At 42.5% G+C, this 24227-nt stretch overlaps 1 protein-coding gene across 26 annotated transcripts in view; it reads right to left on the bottom strand.

The window, feature by feature from the left end:
* Window positions 1-307: 307 nt before the first annotated feature.
* The window catches only part of MAMLD1 (mastermind like domain containing 1), a 256179-nt gene continuing 232259 nt past the window's right edge, over window positions 308-24227 (bottom strand). For all 26 annotated transcript variants that reach the window (XM_086850499.1, XM_086850506.1, XM_086850502.1 and 23 more), the window contains 3 exons: window positions 4125-4271; window positions 2796-2877; window positions 308-2505 (listed from right to left, as the gene is read on the bottom strand). In XM_086850499.1, coding sequence (XP_086706625.1) covers window positions 1496-2505; window positions 2796-2877; window positions 4125-4271 — 1239 coding nt within the window. In that variant the 3' untranslated portion in view covers window positions 308-1495. The remainder of the gene's footprint in view (window positions 2506-2795; window positions 2878-4124; window positions 4272-24227) is intronic.

Here is a 24227-nt window from a genome sequence, read left to right as displayed (position 1 = left end):
AGACAAGAACTGCCACTTAAATAAACATGGTGCTGTGTAAAAAAAAAAAAAATCCCAACAGAGATTAATTTCACATTCACCTACAATTTTCACTTGAAAAGGACAGTGGGCCTCAGCAATCCCACCTTAAAATAAAATTAAAGCCTGCTTAAACTCTCTGTCTGACCCACTGCTCCTACCAACAGCAGACATGTGTTTTTACATGTTATTAGATTGACATTGTAGCATCCTGGACAAATCAAATTAATTCAATTACCTGTGGGTGCAAAACACTGTAACTGAAAAATGAGCACATAAAGATAACCAATTTTCCCCTGGCAGTTTATTATGGTATGAAGAAAAAAACATTCTGTGCTTAAAGCGGACGTTATATTACAAATGTATTGCAAAGTATGATGTGACTATTAAAATATGATTACACAAAGTATGAACATTTTAAGAAGTTTACAGTACAGTGAATCTTTTATAAACAGACTCTTAAATATACAGAGGACAATAGTAGCTGGCAGAAAAACATCAAAAAATAACTATTAATGTTTATAGACTTTTCCCCTGAAAAAAGTCTTACATTAAAACAGAAATTATGAAAAGCCTTAAAACCAGGAACAAATCACCTGTACACTACAAATACACATGACAGAGGTGCACAAACCAGAGCTACCTTTTTGCTGAAGGGATTAGTGGCTGGAAGCTGGGAAGTGCATGCCCAGCACCTCCTGTCCAGTGTGGCCACCATGGGCCACACCATGGTGAACCTGTGACCCCAGGCACACACCTGTCAGCAGCTGGATGGTCACAAGCACACACTCCCTGCAGGACAGTTGCTGGCGTGTTGTCAGTGGCACAGCAACCTACTGGAGCGTATCAAGCTGAGAACATGCCCAGGATCTGGCAAATGGATGTCTGCAAGCAACTCCCTGAATGCACTGGGTGCTTGGATAGGACCTATGTACCAATTTTTGTCTTCAACACTAAGCAATGAGGGAATCAGCAGCTCCTTTTAGGGCCTTTATTTTTTTTTAATACAACTTTTCAATCTTTCCTCTTGATATGGGAGAATAGGTGCCACATTTGACTTCTGCTTAGTCTGGTTGCAATGACACCCCTAGATCATGTGTTAAGTTATGTCAAAAACATAAGTATTTTATGCTGTAATACACAGTATTACTGAAACTATCAATATTATTTACATATTTATAACAAGGTAAAATGAAATCCCTATAATAAAACCAAAAGTTATGCTCTAGATTTATTTACAAGGAGTTCAGCAAAGAAGTATAAATACTTCTACATTTAATGTTTAGGAAAACATAATTTACAAAATATTCAAATATATACAGTCATCTGAAAAACTGCCAATATTAAACTTTAATGCAGACAAAGAATTGGCTGAGTCTATTCCCTCTGTATTGAACAATGCAGTGGCTTTCATGGGTTGTCTGTTCTGTTCAAAGCCATATGTGTATTATTTACAATGAGGCTGCTTCTCTCCAAGCTAAACGTGTCCAGAGCTTTGAGCGTGCTGTCCCAAAATGTCATCTATCATTGTCAGATTGTTCAACCACTCTTCATCATTGCTGCTGCTGTTCTTCATGAGGGAGTCGAGGAAATCAGTGTCATTGCAGTTGGCAGGCATGATGGAATTGCTGTGCTGGAACACAAAGTCATACCGGGGCAGCTCAGTGGTGGTGCTCATCCTGCTGAAAGCATCAGGCTGGACAGTGGAAGGGTAACTTGTTGGGCCAAGGCCTTGGGCAGGATTGAGGTGGTTAAAACTGGACACTCCTTGGGACACCGATTTCATAACATTCATAGTTGGCAACGGTCCCCTGGTTAAACTGTTTCTCAAGTTCTGATTATTCACTGAGCTCAAGCCCTGGCCAGACTGTCCCATGCTCAGTTTCTGCATCTGCCTGACCTGGATGCTGGGAGCAATCTGATTCGGTGGCACCGCAGCCTGCTGGGAGAATGCCTGACCTGGTGTGCTTGGCCTCATGCTCTGTTTGGAGAACACCATGCTCCCAGAAAACTGCTGCATGCTGGTATCCATTTGGCTTTGATTTGGCATTCTTGGCACAGTAGTTGGCGTCCACATCTGGGCAGATGAATTGGGGTAGACATTGGGGATTCTTGGCATGCTTGGCTGCCTCAAGTGTTGCTGTGTTGCAGAGTGATTTGCTAAGGAGCCAGAACTGAACCCTCCCATTGGCATTCCTGGCTTCACAGTGGAGTGTACAGTTTGGCACCCTGAGTTCATGCCTAGTGAGTTCTGGCTTGGCCGCAGCTGGATGTTAAAGTCAGAATTAGGTGGAAAAATCCCCTGCTGCTTGCCAGGATTGTGTGGAATCATCAACATTGTCCCGCTGCTCTGACTGGCAGTGGCTGAGGCCATGCCAGAGCCCAAAGTACTCTGGAGCATTGCTGGGTTTGACGGCAGCATGCGGTGGTTGGGCAGAGGAGCTGGGATCACCTGGTTACAGTCAGCAGGAATGGGCTGCTGCATGGCTGTGGATAAAGAGACAGATTAGCTGATGAGTACAGATTCACCCTGGAAATGTGGCAAAACCTTAAAAACCTGCTGCTCTGTCTTTCTTTCATGTTACGGGGGTTTCTCCTTTGTGCTCTTTGTAACAGAGTTATACTGGAGCCATAAGGAAACGTGAATTTCATGATATGTGATAAAATGGAAAATGCTTTTAATTCAGGGCAGAGAATCATTGTCTCTATTTAACCAGACACCAGGCCCTGGCATCTCAAGGACTTTCAGACCATTTTCAGGCCATTTCCTTCCTTACCTTGAAATTGGTTTATCTGCTGAGCCACAAACAAGCTTCTCTGTTCAGATGTTACTCCCAGCATGTTTTGTCTCTGCTTTTCCTGGAAAACAAGGGGAGTAATAGTGAAGTTTCTTGACAAGCAAAAGAGCAGCATAGCCACTATCATTAACAACCTCCCCATACACCCTTTACCTGCCTACTTTGATGAGACTCAGCCCAGACAGTTCATTTCAGACTGAATCTTAATTTCTCACATTCCCCTTCTTGCAAAGGTGTCCTGATGCCAGCCCAGCACTGGGAACTGCAACCTTCAGCAGATGCTGTGCAGGCAGCCAAAGGGGAGCTGGACAAACATGGAGACTCCTATGTTCACCAGCTTATGAGTGAAGCGTGCTGTTGCTGGAGGCTCTGCCCATGCAGACCATCCCCTTGTGTGCTGGTTGCCACTTCTAACCAGAACACAGGAGCCAAGGATCCACAGCAGGTGCTCCCTGAGCAAGGTATTGCTGGGCTACTCCAGGTGACCTGAATCAAGTCTCCCACCATTTAGCCCTAGAACCCACCACCTAGAACTCACTCACATCCCTGCTGTGGGCAGCAGCTGTGACCTGGTGATGGTGGAGCTCCCCATGTTAGAGCGGCCCAGAAAAAGTTGAAGCCAAGTGATGTCAGGGAAGTGGAGTTGGGTTTGAAAGGGAGTTTGATCAAGGAGCAGCTCAGGACTTCACTGAGGGTTTTACTGAGCTACTTCTCATCTTATTTCCCATCCACAGAAATAAGCCTCCTTGACCTAAATCCAGCAGCACATTCAGAAGGTCAGAGGCACATGGTCAGAGCTGCTTTACCCAATTGATTTGTGGGATTTCCCCATCCCAGCTTCCTCATAGAACCTCTTGCAAACCTCCTACAGCGGCTTCTGTTGCTAGAGAGACCAGTCAAGTCTTAGACAAACTGAAGCCTAACATCTGCTCTGTTAAATTCCTGGGAAACCAGAGAGAAAGACAAGCATGGAGACCATCTCTCTGGGGCTGGTTCCCTTTCCAAGTCTCCCTTCTCTGCATCTTCCCTCCCAACTCTGTGGTTGACCAAAAATTATGTCAGGGATATGGAGGTGACTAAATCCTTCCCTTGCATATGAGGGGCAGATTTGCACTCAACTCTGGCAGAGGGCACTTGGCCTTGGCCTCTCTTGGTCTCATCCTAGACCCACCACAGCCTTAGTTTGACTCAGCCTAGCAACTCCAGCATCACTCTTAGTGTTTGCTGACCGATGATTTCCTCATTCCAGTTAGTCCTGTCCTTCCCAGTGAGGTGCACAGCAACCCACAGAGGCATTCAGCATCATACCTGCATCAGCTGCCGTTTCATTATTTGCTGCTTCAGTAAATGGTTTCTCATTGTGTACCCGTTGACCGTGGCTGGTGCCGGCACAGAGCCACTGCTTGGGATGGAGCCTGGCTCCTGCAATCTGGCAGCAATTCCAGGATTTTGATCCTGCCAAAAAAGATAAAAAAAAGAAAATTCATCTCATCAGGGAGGTAATAACAGAAGCCCTTATCCTCTCTGCTGATGCCCTCTCTTCAGTCTTCAGCTGTCCCAAGGCCAAAACACCTCATGGACTCACATGGCCCTGCGCGTTGCAGTGAGGCCAGTGAGAGGTGGGGGAGTGCTCTGATTTCTAAGGATAAGCACAATAAGAAGTGTGAGAAACTAAAGGTTAATCCAAAATTCCCTGTGAGTTGCCCAAGGCCATGGGGACCCATTTACTACCACTGCTGCAGTCACAGGGCTGCCTGGCTGGCAGAAGGGGTGTGACTAAAGCATCACATTTTCTCACAACTTCTCCAACTGTTACAGTGAAAGACAGACAGAAAGGAAAGTTGTATCAGGGTAGGATTTGGTATGTGAATGTAAAGGAAAAACCTACAGGAAAAGAGCAAACTAAGGAAGGAATAGGAACACAAAAAGTCCCATCAGACCTGGGACCCAGAGAGACAAGGAATACATGGACCTGTGATTGAAGTGGTTCTTGTGGGTTTCAAGATCAGATGAACAAGAAGAGGTCACTGTGAAAGGAGAGAAGAACATACAGAAATGCAGGGCCAGGTCATGCCTGTGCACAAATCAGTAATAAATGCAGAGAGCCCTGCTCCTGCCTGGCAAAAACCAGCCTCTTTCTAAGTCCTCAGTGAAAGATCCAAATTGACTTTGACAGCTGAGCTCTTGTTTCCAAAGACAGTATGGTGGAGAGGAGAGAAAAAAATTGACCATAATATGGTGAAGACACAACCCAAAATGGAAAAATAATTTAAAAAATACTGAGTTCTAAACATCTTAGGAGCTGTCAGGTATTCAGGGAAATACAAGAGAAAAATGAGGGAAGAAGGCCTTGCTAAGGACAAGGTCCTGTGAGTGCTGTACCTAGGAACAGCAACATAAGTGTATTCCCCATTCTGTCTTCACATCCAGCTTCTACATTATTTATGATGTTAAGTTATTATTGGCAGGGAGAAGTATGTATATTATATCCAGCATCCTTAGCTGGGCCATGCTTCCTTTGTTTTCAGAATGGAAGCCTACATCCTTTGTTTGAGAATCAATGTTATCAGGAGATAAACAAGAAGAAAATGGTTGTTGCCTTCTGACATCTGACAATTAGAAGAATGCTCAGACGGAGAAAACAGGATACGAGTCATATTTCAGAGTGGCCAGAAGGAAGCCTTGGAAGGCATTTGTCACCAGGAAAGTTCCTTGAGCCTGGGGCACCTTTCCAGAGGCTTCACCATGAGGAAACATCCAATTCCTTCCAAGTCATTCTTTCTAAGAGGGATTACCAAGAACATCACTGAAATTACTCGTTTTTATGGGGCCTCCTTTTGTTGTAGCATTTTGGTCTATTATGCAAAAGTACAATTGATGAAATGTAAATGCCTGCTAGATAATTTACTAAAAAACACAAACCTGCACCTCATCACTGCTCTCATTATCATTGCTATTCATGGGCAGTCTCATAAGACTAGATTCTATTATTGGTGCTTTGCTTACAATCCTGCTGGACACATCTCTCCTCATTCCCCTTCCCTCCTACCGATTTTACTCCCTCTCTCCCACAGAAAAAGAGGAGGGGAGGAAAAAGTAAATATGATTTACTACAGATGTAAATATGAAAGTTCATTTTAAGCTGGAAGTCTGCTTTCATGTCAGACAGGATTCTGTATCCACAGTTAAGCTTTGAATAAAGCAAATTGCCTTTGGGGAATATTTGAAAGTGGAGAGATTCAGTTTGTGTACCCTGCACTTGAAAGAGGCTGAAATGTCCATACTACCTAAATCCCTGCCATGTATCCAATTTCCTCCAAACTCATCTTGTGGTGCACAGAGGGTCTGTGCTTACTGAAGCAAAGGAGTTTTAGTGTAAAGACAATCATTCTGATGTCTTGCTCTGGGCTATTGCAATAACAAGTCATAACATTAAAGTATCTTCTCCTAATCATGTCCACCTCATTCTAATTTCTCCTAAGCAGCATCAAGAAAATAATATTGATTTTTCCATATTATTAATGGCAAAGAAGTGTAAATCACATTATTAATTGTTGCTGTTGTGCTGTAAAGGTACAACTGCTTAATTATACACAATTTTCTGCAGGCACCCTATAACAATAATGACAATCAGCAAAGTTTATTTGCAAATACACTGAATGGGTTGCTGAGTTTTTCAGAGCAAAGTTGTGTAACACTAAATTAGCCAGTAAAGAAACAGTCTAGAGGTATGCAGTTTGCTTTTGGGGAATTTAGGACAAAATAGCATAGATGAGAAGCCAAAGAGTGAATTCAAAATCCTGACTTCTACAAGTTTACATTTAGATTAAGACAAGAAAGAAAAACAGAAAGGAAAAGGAAAAAGTTCTCTCTTTTCACCACTAGTGGGAACTACTGTATTCCTGTACAATAAAAAATAACCACTTGCACATCATGACTAAGAATAGCTACGGTGTAGTCTAAAGGACACTGCAATCTGTACTAAAGGTTAATGAACTTTAAATATTTTTCCTTTTCATCACTTCCCAAGAAAAATCACTTTTCTTCCCCTAGTAAAATCAAGCCAAAGCAGCCATAATCTTAACTCATCTGTAGTTTGGATTTATCCAATTGTAAATCCAGGAAGACAGCAAAGAGAGCAGGATTCTGGTGCCACAGCTGAGAATGTTCAAAGTGCGTGTTTCCACCCAAGGGCCTGTGTGGCTGAGACGTACAGTTACACTGGAGGGTGAAGAGAGCTATGGGAGGTTCTGACTACTTGACTTTCAAAAAAACCCCACCAAAAAAACCCCAAACCCCACAAAAACATTAAAAGCATTTGCATTTAGGTTTCAGGGCTTTTTTTCTCCATTTTCCCCTCCCAAAACTCATATTAAAATGGGAAGTATCCCTAATTAAATGGCACATCACACACAGACCTGGAAATGGACAGTGCATTTGAGAACATGTGTTCCTGTTGCCAGGTACTGTCACAGCAGGTCCAGAGCTCCTGTAGCACTCCCTGGGCTTCCCAATGGGGCAATTTCTGCTCAGAAAGGCCTTGGGGGAAACTACACAATTCTGACTTAGTATCTCATTCACTAGTTACAAGAGCAGGGAGAAAAGAGTCCAGGCTTACAGTAATGTGTAATGTTTCTGTCAGTGTTCAGCCACTGACTACAACTGTAAAGGCTGCTGCACAGCCCAGTGAAACCAGTGCCCCACAGCCACCCGACTGGTACACAATAGGCAAATCTGCAGGTCTCTGCACCCAGCTGTAATGAGTGTGGTTCTGGTCTAACAACCATTCAGGCAACTGCTGAATGGAAAGCGTGCAAACAGTGCCACTGAGCCCTACTATGTACATTTATGAACTGACATCCTTCCAAAAATCCACTGACGAGCTTGAACTCCTTCATCTGACTGCATAGAAAATGCACAGCTGCAGCAAATAAGCACAGAGATTAATTGCTCTGTGTGAACATGGTTGATAAACTTCAGTCCTCAATACTTAATATCCAGTAATCATTTTGTGGCTTCACTTAAGTAAGAACGAGTAAATTTATGGCCCCTAATTCCTCTGAATCCTCATTAAAAAACAGTCCAAAAAGAATTTAAAAGCAAGAGTTTCTGAGGATCTGAACCACAGTTGTAATCACTCTTTAGTAAGTATGTAAAAAATCCTCTAATCTTTAATAAAGAGCATTCATTGTTTTTTAGGACTATATGAAAACACTAAACTCATTTATCATTATTAAACTTTCCCATCTGCTCTTATGGTGTAACTCCAAAGAATATAATAAAGAAATTGTACATGTTAAGCTGTATTGACTTAAGCCCAGAGCTATTGGAGATGTACAATTTATTTCAGTGACGGCGGGAAGGGGACTGCAGGCTGTTAGACAGTCTCATTTGTCCAGTGCTGAAAAGACAGTTATCTGCAACAAAATGGCTCTTAGAAAGGCACATTTGCTTTATAAGAAATAAGCTGCCAGGTGAGACCATTCAGCATGTTAAAGGCTCAGACAATAAAACTAAGTAATGAATTTGAATAGTTAACAGATGGACTAATTAGAGACTGAATTCTTTGTGGTTCTAATAGATGACCAGGTCACAGCAAGGTTACTTAGAGAGAGGCAAACAGCACTGCAAATTTCAGTAGATATTTGCAAAGTCAGGGAAGAGCTGCACTTCCTGAATGAAAAACATTAGCAGTAGCGGAGGAACAGAAAAGGGGCAAATTAAAAATACTTCTAGTACCTGAACTGAAAAAGTTTATTCCATTTTAAAAGACCCTGGTGATTTGAGAAATATTCCCTCTACTTCCAATGGAGCATCCAGCTTAATCCAGTGATTTCAGGGCTTAAACCAGAAGGGCTATTGAGATGAGCCACAGCATAAAAACAAAAGACCAGAGGAAATGAGGCATCCAGGGTGGATGTTTGCTCCAAGTACATGAACGAGACAAACTGCTCTTTTCACCAGGTTTGGGGTTTTTTTGGCAACCAAAGATAACTTAGTTTGAAGTATTTATCATGATATCACATAGTAAATAAGAAACACAAGAAACAACCAGAAAACCATGGCTATAGGACTTGAGCAGAGCCACTCCTGACCTGCCCTATGGCCCTGGCTCTTGGTCTGGGGACTTGTGGGCAATCTGTTATCATGGCAGGGACAGCTGTTCCCTAGGGGTGGGATGAAGTTTCACAAACCAAGTTTTGTTCTGTATTTTAAGAACATCTGTCACATACAGGGAGTTCTGTATTCTGCTGAGAAAATGAAAACACTAGTTTCAAATTAATGCCCCTGCATTTCCCTGCACTCCCGCTTGCCCTCTGATGCATCTTCTTCCATCCAGGAACTGTGCTGCATCTCTTTGGTGAGGACTTCAAGCTTGGGCAGCACTTCACTGTGAAGCCCAGGACTGAGACCCCTGGGCACAACCATACTACAAATACTAAAGACTAAGCCATTAAAGCACCAATAGCATTAAAGCTGCCTCACCCAACTCTATAGTTTTAAGAATTTCATGACATAGAATTACAGAGAAGCCACACGTAAACTCCTAGTGTGTAGTGACTTTGTGCATCCCTGCAGGAAACCTTGATGCCACCTTTACAAAGAAGGCTCATGGCCTCCACAGCTGTTAATGCACTCAGACACTAAGATAGTAACCTATGCAATACAATAAAGCAAACAAAATCCAGTGTCAGGTTTGTCAAAAGGATGATGTCAGCCCACTCAAGAGTGTAATGTCTGTGAGATGCCACTGTCATTTGCTTCATGCGTAAGTCTGGGGTTACCTGTGCTTCTTGCCTCTGCTTCTTGCCGTTAACAAAACTCTCCATCTGCTCTTTGGAAGTTTTCTGTCTTTTTTTCTCCTCTATTCTGCTCACAATTCAGAGATGCTCTTCAAGATAAAACAACCTTTCAGTTCAAAAATGCTCCCAAGCTTTCTGTTTGTGTGTTTGCTTTAGCACAATGTATGAACACTGATAAAATAAACTGTGCAGTTCGGTGGATCTAGGGGTTTTTTACCCATCTTTCACCCATTTACTTGATACACAAGCATGTGAAATACTGCCAGACTCAAGTTTCTAAGCTTATCTTGGGGCCTGTCAGTCAGGAAAAGGCTTTGTTTGAAGACTGTAAATGATCCGTGGATATGTGATTTTGTTAAAAAAAGCTTCTAAGTTTTTTTTTCTTTTCATACAGCATGAGCATGTACAGTTATCTTGAAAGGTAGTGCTCCTTCCTTGCTGCGAGCAAGGACAAGATCACCACACCTGGCTAGCAATTTTATCAGGATCTTCTTCCTACCTTCAAGCAAAGCAGGTGAAGCACTGATTTCCATGCAGTTGTTCTTCTACTTCATGCTGTTCTAAACAACACAAAATTTTGTCAAGGTATCCAAAGTGCTTTTAAAATGCACCCACAATTCTAATAAGATGGAAACTGACTCCACTTCCCATCTTAAAAAAAAAAAAAAAAAAAAAAAAAAAGTTATTTGAATTAGATAAAGCTTTTGTGCAAAGACTTTACCAATATTTTCAGAGCTGGTTTCATCCATCAAATCATGTCCTTAAAGAGCAACAGCAACCAAAGCAACAGAAAGACAGAAAATCCAGAGTGAATTATTACAATAGTGATTTTTCTCTTAGAAAAAATGAATCCTTTAGCAGGCATGTGGAAATCAAACTGTGATGCTGTTATCAGCACCAATGTAGTTATAAGGAACACTGGAAACAGCTTTGGGAGCAACCAAGACCTTGAGGAATGGAAGAGTTGGTGTGTTACAGACAGACACAACCTCCCAGGGACTGCAGTGCTTGTAAAGAGGTGTGATCAAGATTCCAGCAACAGCAGCTCCCTTGAAAACAGATCCTTTGGCCCTGATAAATTCCCAGGCCATGGGTGAAGGTAGCCTGTAGAACAGCTTTGATCCACCATCCCACATGCAAAGCAAACCTTTCAGGAAGGCTCTCTGCCAGGCCCCTCATGGCAGTGGGATCTAGGTGCCTGCAGTGTTCACATGCTTTTCTTCCATCTGAGAGCAGCACTTTGGGGTCAGACTCATCCAACACCACCATTCTTTAACAGAAACTGTCTGCTACTGTTTTTCTGTAAAGATGCAGGGATGGGTATTTTGTACCTCTCTCTATAACATATAGTCATGATCCAAAATTGAATTCTCTGCACAGAACACATACTTATATTTGGGTTGTACAGTTGCTGTGATTCTCCAACCCTTGACACCACACTCTCGTTCTCATGGAGGGCAGCTTGCCTATAAATTGAATAAGATAATCTAAAACTGTATTTATCTCACTCAGTTTTGGCTGGTAGTCCTTCTGCCTGTCTCTACAAAAGACAGTGCTAGCTGTGATGACAAACTACAATATCTTGTATCTTATAAAGTGGTTTAACTCAAGCAACCCTTGTGTTATGTCAAGTCATGCTCTCAGAGGTGCTGCGATTCCAAAGGAGTCAAGTTAACTCAACACCCAGCAGAAGCTGCTACAGGGAAGTGCAATAACTGGCTGGTAAATGCATGTATTAAGGAGAGCAGAAGAGGTCTGACAAAAGAAATACTGAATATTTCACACTAACAAAGTGAAAGTCAGAAAATCTTGAGCTAATGGATAAATCAGTTTTCTACCTGCCCATTTCTGAAAAGCTTTGTGAACTGCAGCGAGGTAGTCTGGATCACTGAGATTTTGAAAATCCCCTGCTTTCTCCCTGTTAACATTTCCATTAATTTCTTTTTCCTTGTCATGCAAAGGATCATTTTGCAGAGGCAGATGTCCAAGTCTTCTTCACTTTCAACAGTAGTTGGATATCTAACAACTTCTGAAAAACCCTTTGCATGAAAATCTCCCCACATGAAAAACCCAGCATAATTACTCCTGATTTCTCATGTAAGTGCACAAACAAAGCATATTCTGGCACAAAGTATCACATCACTTTTTCAGTATTAAACTTCTCACACCCTTACTCTGTCCTAACAGATGAAACTAGTCCAACACCTGAAAAGGGTTTCATTAGATCATCTGCTCAATCAGGTGTCAAAAATAGGACACCATAACTTACAAAACAAAATGCAGTGATAATAATATGCTAAAATAACGGATACAAAGAAGGCTGTGACTATGTAGTCCTCATGATCAAATCTTTAAAACCAAGACATTGACACATTAAAAATGAAAAATATTTTAAGGTGACCTTGAGTATGGGGAATAAGGAGGGATTCCATTATGTTTTTAAATGGAAATTATTATTGTTACACCTGAAGCTGAACTGTTGTAACCAAGTCAACTCAGTCTCCCCTTAAAAAAATCCCTTTTCTCCCCTTCCATTCAGATTGTATTTACAAACTGTAGATGTCTCATTTTTCTCTTGTGTCATTTCATTATTACAGAGTTGAGACTAGCCATCTGCAGCTTCACTTCATAAAGCTCTGATTTGTCCTTGGAGCAAGGTCATCTGGAACAAGAATATAAAATGCTGCTTTCCTCAACTGACAGTTCTTTATGTCTTCCTGTAAATACTCCCTATTAATTTTAAATAATTTTCCCACTTCATACTCCCCCTCATACACACTGAAAGGCTGATATACACACATATTAATAAGGATATTGTCATATAACCACTGCATGTCATATTAGAAGCAATTTATGGTGTTTATTTGCTGATAACAAATCAGGCATTTTGAGATACAGCTCAAGTATCCCCAGTAGCTTCATGTGACTTGCAGGATATTAGCTATGGGTCAGAAGTTGGGATCCCCCCCATTCAGCATTATCACATGCTTGGAGCAGCTCTGTTTTCTATTAAGCAGAAAAAAACTGCAGTCAATGCACAAAAATTACCAGCTGCTATAACACCATACGATGGGTGAGTGATAATAAGACATCACTAGGTGTATGTGGGCTCATTAATTGAAATCAATGGACCGGTAAAGAAAGATTTTCAGGCACATCACACAATGTTCCAAGCTAAAAACAAAGAAAACTGAACATGGAATTTCTACACAGATCAGATATGACTTGCCATAAATTCTGGAGCATCTTCTCTAAAGCAGAGACTGCTGCTCTGGATTACAGCAAAAACCAAACCAAGAAAACAAAACAAAACAAACTAAACCAAAAAGGCAGGGTAAATTAAATTGAGAATTTTTAAAAGAACCACCAAAAAGAAACAGGGAATAACTGAGTGACTGAGAATAATGAGCATTAGCTCTGGGGGTTAGTCTTGTCCCTGATCTCTGCCTGCAGATGCTGGCAATAGCAGACTGAAGGTCCTGGCTCTAACCTCCAACACAAGCTGCCTATCTTTTGGCACCTGGAAAATTCATTACTGGGTGGATGTGGTGGATTCTGAGATGCTGTATGCAGCCATCTGCCTCACAAATAACCACGTGAAAGCTTTTACCTGGGTGTCTCTAATAGCCTCAGCAGTCCTAGTCATGAAGAAACTAGATGCCTGTTTGCAAACACACATGGCTCTGTGCTGTGCATTCAAGACTCTGAGGAGTTCAGCTGCACAAGCAAGTGTCCCTTTGGACACACAGCAGAGGGTGAGCTCATGAGACTGTAAGCATGCAATTTGTCAGAAGAAGTGGTACCTGGGGTCATTACAGGTGAATTCCCAAGCCTCTAAAGGAGATAATCTTGAACAATGAGTTTGTTCCATTACTGAGTCACAGGACAAAAGCCATTCCTATCGACTTGGGCTCACATGACCAGGTCCAGTTTCCAGTTCTGTCATACAGAGATTCTTCATGTGTCTATAGGCAAACAACTTCATTGCTTCCTGTCTCAGTTTCCCTCCAAAAGGAATTAAAGTTCCTCCCAGAAAAGGAGAATGAGGGAAATTTCCTGAGGCAATGTGAGGGCTTACCTCTGAAATGTGCCTCTCCAGTGCCCTGAGGTCATGACCCCACAGACGTGGCAGAGCTGCTTTCCTTGCTGCTCACCAGTGAGAGGTGGAAGGGTTTTTTCTGCTTCACTCCACATACAAGTCATTGTCATGTTCTCTCTGCACTTTTCCAGGTCTGGTCACAGCTGGTTGTATCTCAGAACAGCACTAAACTATGCAGTGTTGTAATGGTCCCCTAAGGCCTCTAACCTGGCTGCACAGACCAGTGGAGTGCAGCATGTCCCAGCCACATGCCCCATGTGACTGTGCCTTGACCCTTAAGTCCTCAAAAAACTCTGCTTGCAACAGCTTCAGACATCACAGCACCTGAAGAATGCCTCAGTGCCCAGCTGCAAGCTGTGTGAAGAGAGCTCAGTGCTGGGACATGTCATGTTTTGTCTTTACAAAAAGAAGAGACTGGCTGAGATAGTTATGTGTGAAAATCTTGGGACCTTCCCGCATGTCCGGCTTGATATTCTATTATGACAACTTTTACTGCAGGGAGAATGGTCCAGTTTCACTCCACATCCTCTCCCACATTCCTGTCTTTGCCTGGTTCCATCCCCATTATATGTCCTTCTTCGTCATTTACATGCAGATGTTTTTCATTCAAAATTAATCCATTATGAGAAAACCTTCCAAGTGCCTCCAAATACCATCTTCTCATGTCAGCCAAGATGTCCCTGAAATTCTGCGGTATTTTGGTGTCTCTGTCACTTAAGATAATAGGAGTCTAGGAAACACGTGCCTTTGAACATTTGGCCAGCCACACTTTCGCTGTAAGGAAAGAGGGGAGTGCACAAATTAGACTGGGAGGCTGGACCTCAGCCACACTTCCTGCAAGGCAGAGGTGTTGCAGAGCGCTCACACGTGTCTGTTCTGCAGAGACACCAGAGACACTGCATGTCAGCCATTAACTTCCCTTTGCTCCCATCCAAATGATTAAGCTTAGAAGCTTGCCTGGTGACATCACCAGAGTTTAAACATGTTGGATATGGTCCAGGGAGCCAAAGTTATTGCTGACCCCATGGTTACTGATCCGCTCTGGAAGTAGCTGATGTCTGCTCTTACTTTATGAATTATTTAATGGGTTAAAGATTGGTCAGATCTTTATACAATATACAGCTATACATTGGGCAGGAGGATGTAAACATGCATTAACAAGGTTAAAGTCATATACTGTAACCATACTGTTTTCAGCGTGCAGCTTTATTGACTTAATTATGCCAGCACTGCAGCCAACAAATCATTAAATCCATTCCACTCTTCTGCTGATAATCAACCACAAAAACAGAGGCAGGCAAACAAGGAGCAAATCTTGAAGGGGATGAGGAGGGCAGTGGGGTGCAGGGCAGAGGAGAACAGTGGGATCACTATGGAGTGACGCTGGCCTGTCACTGCCAGCACAAAGACACCAAATCTGTCTTCATGTACTGAGTGGTTTCATGGTTTAGAGTGACACATTCATTTGTTCCTGTTTTGCAATGACTACAGAAAATAAGAAGGAGGGAGTGGGGAGAGGAAATAAAAACCAAGCTGAGCATCTTCATACTGTAACAGGTTGTCTGTGTGTCTGTGTCCATGTGTGTTGTGCATTCTCACAGAGCCATAGACCTCAGCTTGCAACATCCCCCAGGTCAGGGAAGAGGAGATCTGGGTGCTTGTGGCACCTGAGGGGTCTCAGGCTCTGTGCTGCACTCACTGATAAGCTGTCACCAAATGCAGTCATGATTTAGAGTTCAGCATAAAAGCAAGGAGACATGGAGCACTAAATCAGTCATTCCACTGCCCCCCAGGAGCATCTCTGACCACAGAGAACCATGGGAGAAGTCTCTGCTCTTAGACTGAACTAACAACTTCACTTTCAGAAAAAGGCTTTCATCTTCAGCCTGGTACTTAACTGTAACTTTTTATATCTGTGTTCAGGACCCCCAGAAGCTCCCTGATTGTCAATAGTGTGGGGAATGCAGGTGGCCCCCTGCAGTTAGCAGATTACTAATATACTGTTTCCAGCTTTGGAAACGGAGCTGTCAGCTTTCAGGTTTGAACCTGTAAGATCTTTATTTGTCATTGCTGTTGTTCCTGTTCAATTTTTGATGGAAATAATTTTCTCTATCATTAATGGCTTGGTGCATATGTGTCACAAGCAGTCTACAGAGTAAGAATTCAGCATGAGCTCTTGGAAACCTTCAGACATCAGGGTGTTTTGCTTCTTTTACTGATGCCTGTTTGCCAGCTTTCCTCCAGTGCAAGAAAATGAAATAAGCTCTGCCTGTCTGGGGAAGACTCAGTTACACCAGGACAGATTCCTGGCCCGTTTCTATTTGTTATGAAAAGAAGAAATGGCCAACAAGTTCCCTTTGCTTCACCTTCTGGGTACAAGCTTCTCGGAGTTCCTTGTGAGAATAGCCCAGATTTTAGTATCCTACCTGTGCAGGGGCTTGGCAGATTCATTTGCACCTTGTCCTGACATACATCACTCCAGACCTTTTTGAACACCATTATCTAGTTGTTTTCTTTAGATCCAAAGAATTCTTCTTACAGTTTGAGTTCCTTGCCTTTTTTTGTGTACTAGTCTCCAGATCCCTATCACCCAGAGATGGCTCCTGGCTCCATAATATTGCAAATAAACATTTCATTACTTGGTGCAAGAATCAGTCAGAATTCCTCTTGGAAACAGCCTCCAAGGAAGAGCTTGTCCCCCTGCCTCTCACACACAGCATGGAGGCAGTGGAACACACCATCACAGGCGCTTCTTTCCAGCCACTACACTGGAATAACAGACAAACAGAAACAATTTTTGAAAGTCAGAATGTCAAAAGTCAGCTATTTAAGTTACCTGTGTGGCTTTCAACTTTACTTTTATATATTGAATCACCACAGCTGCTCTTGCCTCCACAGACTGGGAATAAAGTCACATCCAGCAGGCAAGGGCCAAGCCTCGGCATGTTTTCCAGGCTCCCCTCACTGCAGCCTGTCCACCACATCTTGGAGGTGCACATTATGGTGAGCTGAAATTACTCTCTAAACATCTTTTCCTCCACTGGCCACAGGAGAAGTCTAAATGATGGGAGCCAAAGATGTATCCCAACCAGTCACAAGGAAGACTGATAATGGGGAGTGCTAAATCTACAGCTCACAAGGCCCAAACCAGTGCTTAGCCACACAACTATTTTGTGGTTTTTCTGGGGTTCAGCAGGCCCAGCTCCACAGCCTATTCTCAACAGAACCACCTCTGCTGTACTCAGCCAGCACTGCCTCCTTCCACTGAATCTCAGTTCCACAGCTCCCTGCCAACCTGCACTCACCTCCCATTCATGTGTGCTTGAAGGCTCAAGCTGGCCACTTGAGGGCTGGTGTGATGGACTCAGCCTGGAGAGCATTTTATCAGTGCCCTGTGCTTATCAGGAGAGCATGGGAATGCAGAGGAGGCACTGCAGCTGCAGTCATTAGCTACAAGCTGCTTCAAAGGGAAGTGGCAGTTGTGCCAATGTTTATGGACCGACACACCCAGCCAGGAGTAACACACCAGTTGAGCTATTTATAATCCCTGATTCTTGAGTCTTAAAATAGCACTGCTTTTATTTTTATATTTTTAGGCATACTAGCATGTTTAAGCAACTCCATTTGCAGGCTCCACATCAAAAACATCACAGGCGCTCTCAGAAAATGACACTTGGGACTCAATGCCTCTCCACAGAAAGGATAGGTGAATTTCCCTCTCCCCATCACCCCCATCTCCTTGGCAAATGTGACTAGGCCCATTTACATATATTTATATACAGACTGTCTCTTCCAAAAGCACAAAGGAAGGGCAATGCAGGTTCTCTCTACAAACACCCAACAAAAGCAGAACAGCAGAGGTGTTTCAGGCTGCAGTACATGGCCACATGTGTGCTGCTCTCATCAAACAGGCACCACAAAACCTCTGAAGAAGTTAATGGATCCTATAAGAAAGCAATACTGTTTGTTTGTGTTTTTCTTAAAAAACAAAGGTCAATATACAGAACTAGTCAAGCAAACCAAGGCTGCAGGTCTGAATGGAGCACTCCCTTTGGCTGCAGCACAGCCCTAGCTATTTGTTCTCTGCTCCCTGGTACCACAATGTACCTTGGTTGGCATATCTTAATGCCTGGAACATCCATGTGCTCTTTGTAGAACAATTACAAAATATTCAGGGCAGGAGAAAAAATTCCTTGCTTAGACAAGGCTCCAGCAGACTGCATAGGTGTCCAATGGTAAATCATTAGGTGTTTTAATTGCAGTTATTTATACCCTGGAACTTGTCATTAACATAGGAAAAACCAGAACCTACTGTTACCCAAAATTAAAGGGATTATTGTGGGACAGCAAAACCATGGATAGCCCCAACCAGGCCACCTTGTCTTTCGGCAGTGGTGACTGTCATTGGGAGAAACATTAAACAGAGGCCAAATTTTAAGGTTCTTCAGTCAAGAAGTTCAGAGGGGTGGTCCCAACATGTGAACCTCAATTTCTTTACTCACTCTCACCCTCACCGCTCCTCTGCTGCCTCTGGCAACAGGCCTGGCATTAAGCAGGGTAGCTCTGAGGAGAGGGTATTGCAGGGGTCCAAATCCATCCTCCCTATCAGCAAAGACTTTCTGACCAAAAGGTGCACAAATAAAACATATCCTGGATTTAGCCTGGGGCTGTATAACCACCCTGTTGAAATTCAGGATTAACAGGTTATATTTTCATTTGCGAGATCATTATCTGCCCCAAGAAAGGATTCCGATTTCACCAGCACTAATCAGGAGTCACAATGGATTTCCAGTCTCAGCAATGAGGCTTGAGAGCCTTTGTACCTTGTGGAACCAGTTTCAATTCAAATCTAACTGGCAGAGCTATCATAGCTGCATGTTGAACATATTAGGGGAAAAAAAAGTCACTGCCACACTACTGCAACTTATTTCTAAATCCACTTCTTACAGACACAAATCTCTCTGAGCACTGAAGCATCTCATAGCTACACTCCCTTTCCAGGAATGACACCCTCAGTCTTCCCACTGGCACTAAACAATGATCCCCATTACAGTTCTGTGCCTTAAAAGAAACGTGTCAAAACCCTGTACTGGTGCCCACCCCAAGCTCTGGTTTAGGCTGTTAAGGATATCATAAAAAATAAGCAGCAAACAGGTCCAGAATAAAGAGATTAGTATGCCATGACGCCCTGTGCCCCCAACAACACTGCGTGCCCTGCATCGGGCTGTGTGCTCAGCAGCATTTCCCATTGGAATGCTATCACTCAGACAGGGCATCCCAGCACAGGAGGTGCATTGGCCCAGGATACTCAAGTACTGCTGATGCTGTATTTTTACCTGGGAGGCCAAACAGACTCACAGGAAGTACTATCTTTGTGGACAGATAGGTGAAAAGCTTACTGACAACTGGCTTTACCAGATAAGTAAATAAGGTCTGGGTTACAGTCTTCATGTTCTCTCACTGCCTCCACTCTCTGGACTGCATGAGTCAGTAGAACTGGAGGGAAAATATTCACAAAATTCTACAAGTTCAGGAATTAAAAAGACATTTCTGGAGCTTGCCTATGGCACTTAATACCAGCTGAAAAATTGGGTTAGCTTGACATTGCTACTGGAGGTGAACAGAGCTGGGAAGGTTGGCTGAGTAGCAGGTGAGCAGAGCTCCTCTCTGCAGAGCAGGTGAGCAGAGTGCTGCCCACAGCCTCCAGCACATTGCTGGAGGCTCCAGCTGTATCTTTCACATTGCTCCAGCACAGAAACACCTTTTAAACTTTTAAATCTGGGAATGAGAGCAATTAAGAAAACCAACTTTGTTTCCTGAACAAACATGAGGTTGAGACAGTTTATTATTATTTATATAATTATGGGTTTATGAGATACATGCAAATCTGCAAGTCTGGCCTGAGCAGTTTTAGAGGGCTGGAAAACTTGCAGAGTTCTCCAAGGTTTGAAAGAATTTGCCTTGAATAATCATGGCAATATCATTTTGGAGTCAAGGCTCTTTTACCATCACCAAACCAGCCCCAGCTGACAGTCACATAGCCTGACAGAAGGCTGGGAGAGCTCTGTAAAGGGAGCAGCAGCTCTGGAGAGCAAATCCCAAATGTCTTGTAAATCCTGCTGCAGGTAGTGCCACATCACAGGGGGCTCATCTGAAGGGTCTCCTGGTTTGTCTGCTCTAACAGGATGCCATACCCTGCTGGTGATAACTCTCCTGATATGATGCCACCCAAGTCACCTGCCTGGTGCTGCCCTGCCCTGTCCCAGAAGCTTTCAGGGCATGAACTAACCAAGGAAAAAAACAACAAACCACCAGGTTACACCAATTTTTTCCTTAATACTTTCCTTTCTGCTCCCATTTGCTGCTAGGCTTGAGGAAAGAGTATAAAGACTGATAAAAATGAGTCCACAAACCTCTGATACTCTGCCCCCAAGCTGAGGAGGTTTCCAGGGGCTGGAGCGGGGGCTGCCTCTGGAGTCAGTTGGGAGGAGGGAGAGGAAGCAGGGGAGGGAGAAGGGGAAAAAATGAACAGCTGCAAAGCAATTAAGCCTGCTTCCCTGATGTACTGTCCAAAGCAGTAGACAATCTAATTCAGCCTGGTGCCTCTCTTCCTTCAGCTGTCTGGTGCCTGCCCGGGATTCAGGAAAGGAACTGTCTGACTGCCCACTTTGAGGAGCCAAAGGGGCCCTTTGCAGCCACAATTTCCAAAGGAAAGAGATCTTGGCTGGTGGTGTCTTTTATTTTCTGAGAAAAACATGCACTGAATTTAGTGGCACCAGCTCTATAACCCTCTCCTGCCCTTCCTCAGCAAACAACCAAAATGGATCTGGAGCAAGAAAATGACCCTGCTGGCTCACTGGCTCAGCACTTGTCTGTCTCTCAGCACAATGAATAAATTGGCATCCCATCATTATTGTGGTAACTGTATCTTTCACAAGCAAGATTTTATATAAAGATAGAATAGGACGTTTTCTGCTCATTTCCTTCTTGTCATTCCAATCATGAACTACAGTTAAAAACACAATGCATTTAAAGTCTGTAACATTTGCAAGCATGTGTTCCAGTTTCCCAGCTGAATGGCTGGGCTTTTGTTTTCTGCCCAGTAAAGGTGTGGAGAAACAGCAATAGAGGGGAGCCTGTGGTGCAGCTGGGTTAGAAACTCACATGTATAGAAGGTCATCTCATTTTCATGTTCCTAGTGTCAGGGATTACTTTAATTCCTTATTCTGGCCAACTGTTTTGGTTTATAATCCATGGCACAGGACTCCTTCCAGCCTGTCTAAGATGGTACTTGTTCTGCTATTTCTTCAGAAACTGGCAAAAAATGTTTTATTTGGAAAATGTTAGTGAGGCAGGGCAATAAAAGCCTTTTAGTAGGCAGTCAGAGGAGCTAATAGGGTCTTTCAGGAGAACAGAGTACAATTCAACTCTGCTCTCATTTATGTTTGACAGTAATCTAGGCACCAGGTACATCCCTTCCCCCTAGCTTGATCAAGACAAAAATATGCAAAATGTGTCTTTTAATTGCAGCTAGACAGCATTTCATCTTATAAAATGTCTTAATACTGTTATCATAAGTAGAAAAAATAAGAAACCATAGAGAAAGTAATATTTTAGCCCACCACTCTGATAAATGCTTTATAAAGGATGAAACTGGAGGATTATTATTTAGCTCTCCATAAGCTAAAGCACAGTAACTTTATATATTGCCAACCTAGAATGGAGCAACACACTGAAGACAGGAGTTCCTTACAGACCTTATTCCACATAAAGTCCCTCATGAAGGCCACAGTTCTTTTTAAAAATATAATTCATAGACATATAGATATATACCACTTATCTAGGAAAAAGTTTAGACTTTGGACTGGGCACAAAATATTCCCCCTCAATGCCAAAATTTTTTCTTATGAAAAAGTTCTTACTAAGTAGTAATTTTTAATTTCCTTAAAAAAAACCAAACAACATAAATAAATGTTGGGGATTTTAGTCCAAGTCCTAAACTATGGAGAAACACTGATATGTCTAGCAAAACCTTTTTCAGTTAAAGATTTCAGGACCATCACACAGTCTGTGGTGATGTTATCAGCATTTCTCTGTTTTTGCTGGCCTTAGGTGCTCTTAAACCTTCATATACATAACATTCTCTGAATAACAGAATGCCATTCACATTTCAGTAACAATAATTCACCTTAATGAGATAAGAACTTACATGTCAAATGACCCTACCTCTATTTGAGAGATATTAGCACACTTTGGGGAACTGTAGAATCACAAATAATGGCATCAAGAGTCCGACACTATTCCTGAAGAGCTTGTACTCCCAGTTACACCAACAGGAATTTGAGATGTGTAAGAATTGCAAAAGCAGATGTTAATCTGCAGCAAACACCACAGGTATGGGCAGTCTGCAATTTTGCCTTAAGCAAACAAGAAAAACAAGACTATTAATGAGAGAAAACAGCATTAGTTTCTAACTGCATGTATAAACAGGCATTAACACCAACTATATTCCTGAAGTGACTCATCACAGCATAAAGAAAACTTTTATAAGAGACTTCATGTTGTTTACAGATTTCCCATTTACATTTTGCTTTAATTCTTGCTTTCCCACTCGTAGCATGCGCCAATCTTCAGGTGATGGAAACTTGATGCTTAAACTGAAAACAGAATCATCAAGATTTACTCATTCAGTGAACTGGTTCTCCACTTTTCCTGTAGTCACGTAACTGAAGCAATGTAAACACTGACCTTCTTATCAAACCCAGCCAAGATTACTCGGTGTTGTGCTGGCACAGGGTGGATGCTGCTCTGGCAGGGCTGGGTCCAGGCTGGGGGAGTCAGTGGCCACTCTGACTTCAGCACTCCCCAGTGCAGCCCTCAGCACTGTGCTAGCACTGAGCCAAGGACGAAAAATACAGCAAGAGTAGCTTAATTCCAGCTTTAAAGGAGCTCAGCGTGGAACCTAAACAGTCAAGTCAATTGCTAGGATCTGCACTTTACAACTTCGTTCTGCTCCTTTGATCATACTGAATTTTGAGCTACGACGATTAATGGACTAATAGAGGAAGTCACAGGGCATCTCTTGGGAGAGGAGGGAAAGGAGAAAAAGGTATCTCATACGCGTCATGCAGCTATGCTGCTAAACACAATTCCATCTAGAAAACTAAAATACCACTGCAGAAAGTGTGCTGAGTAGGAAAGGAGAAGGAAAAGGGGGTTGTACAAAAAAAAAAAAAGCTCATATGATTGCTCATTCATTGCTTAAACACAGCCTTCAGAGCAATGAGGAGGGAAAACAGACCGCCTGAGTATGAGTGTCCTGTAAACTACCCTTCAACCCAGTGCTGTAACTCTTTATTCTTAATGCCAGAGAGTAAAGGAAATATTAAACATATTTATTATGCAAAGAGAAGCTTTCAAAAGCCCTGAGTATTTAAACACTAAGAGAAATTGATTTGTTTATGACAGGGATACATACTACTGATATTCCAGGGTAGTATGTCCTCATCTTGTGGGAAAGGGAAGAAGAAACACATTAACATTAGCAGCCTGCTAATGACAAAAGAGAGGGAAAAAGTGTTTTGTTAAGATTTTTTCCCCATTTGCTATTTTTATTGCTGTGCCTGAGAGGATGGGGCAGCTTTCCTTCCCATAAGGGGCAAATTTTCATTTTGCAATTCATGAATTTAAAAAACAAACACAAGAGGACTTCAAATAACCCCTGACCTGATTAAAACATTAATTTACTCAAAACTTGGCAAGTTTGTAAAATGCTGATACTAATCCCTAGAGGGGAAAAAAACCCAGTATCAACAACAACAAAATCACCATAAAAGCCAAAAATAATTCAAATGTAAACTTGAGCTTAGGCAGGAATAAGTGCATCAAAGCTTCCAATTCCCTCTCTTTTTCTGCTGCAGCACTAATTGCTGCCAATGACTGCTTGACCCCTTGCTGCATCCTTCTGCTCCACCTTTGTTCTTTCTTGAGCATACAAATTCATACACAATTCACTCTGCTCTCAGAAATCATCCTGCAGTCATCCTGGAATGATCTGCCACTGCGTAAATTCAGGCATGCGTGTGTGTGTGTGTGTGTGTGTGTGTGTGTGTGTGTATCTTTACAAGATCTAACTGTTAACATAATGTCTTAAGCTGGGATATCACACTATTCTGGCTACACCAAAGGGCTTACCCTTCTTGTGGGTCTTGCATGAATTCAGTAGTGGGGAAAAATAGCTCAGCACAGTTTGTGCATAACCTGCATTCACATCTGCATCTGTCTGACACTGATCCTAGGAACTGCATTTTCATTAATTCAATGACAAATGTTAAATAATTTTGCTGGTTATGCAGAGAATATTATATATATTGAAGTAATGCATTTACTACCTTTGTCCTTTAACATTCCTATATGCCAAGGGTTAAATTGTAACATGGGATTACTTCTTGTTAATGGTAGTCATTTTCAGAATTATGTACTGATAATGATGATACTTGCCTTTATGCA

Source organism: Cyanistes caeruleus, chromosome 14 (assembly GCF_971803275.1).
Source record: "Cyanistes caeruleus chromosome 14, bCyaCae1.hap1.1, whole genome shotgun sequence".
Classification (NCBI taxonomy): Eukaryota; Metazoa; Chordata; class Aves; order Passeriformes; family Paridae; genus Cyanistes; species Cyanistes caeruleus.
Note: the sequence above shows the minus strand (reverse complement) of the source record. Positions and strands in the feature narration are given on the sequence as shown.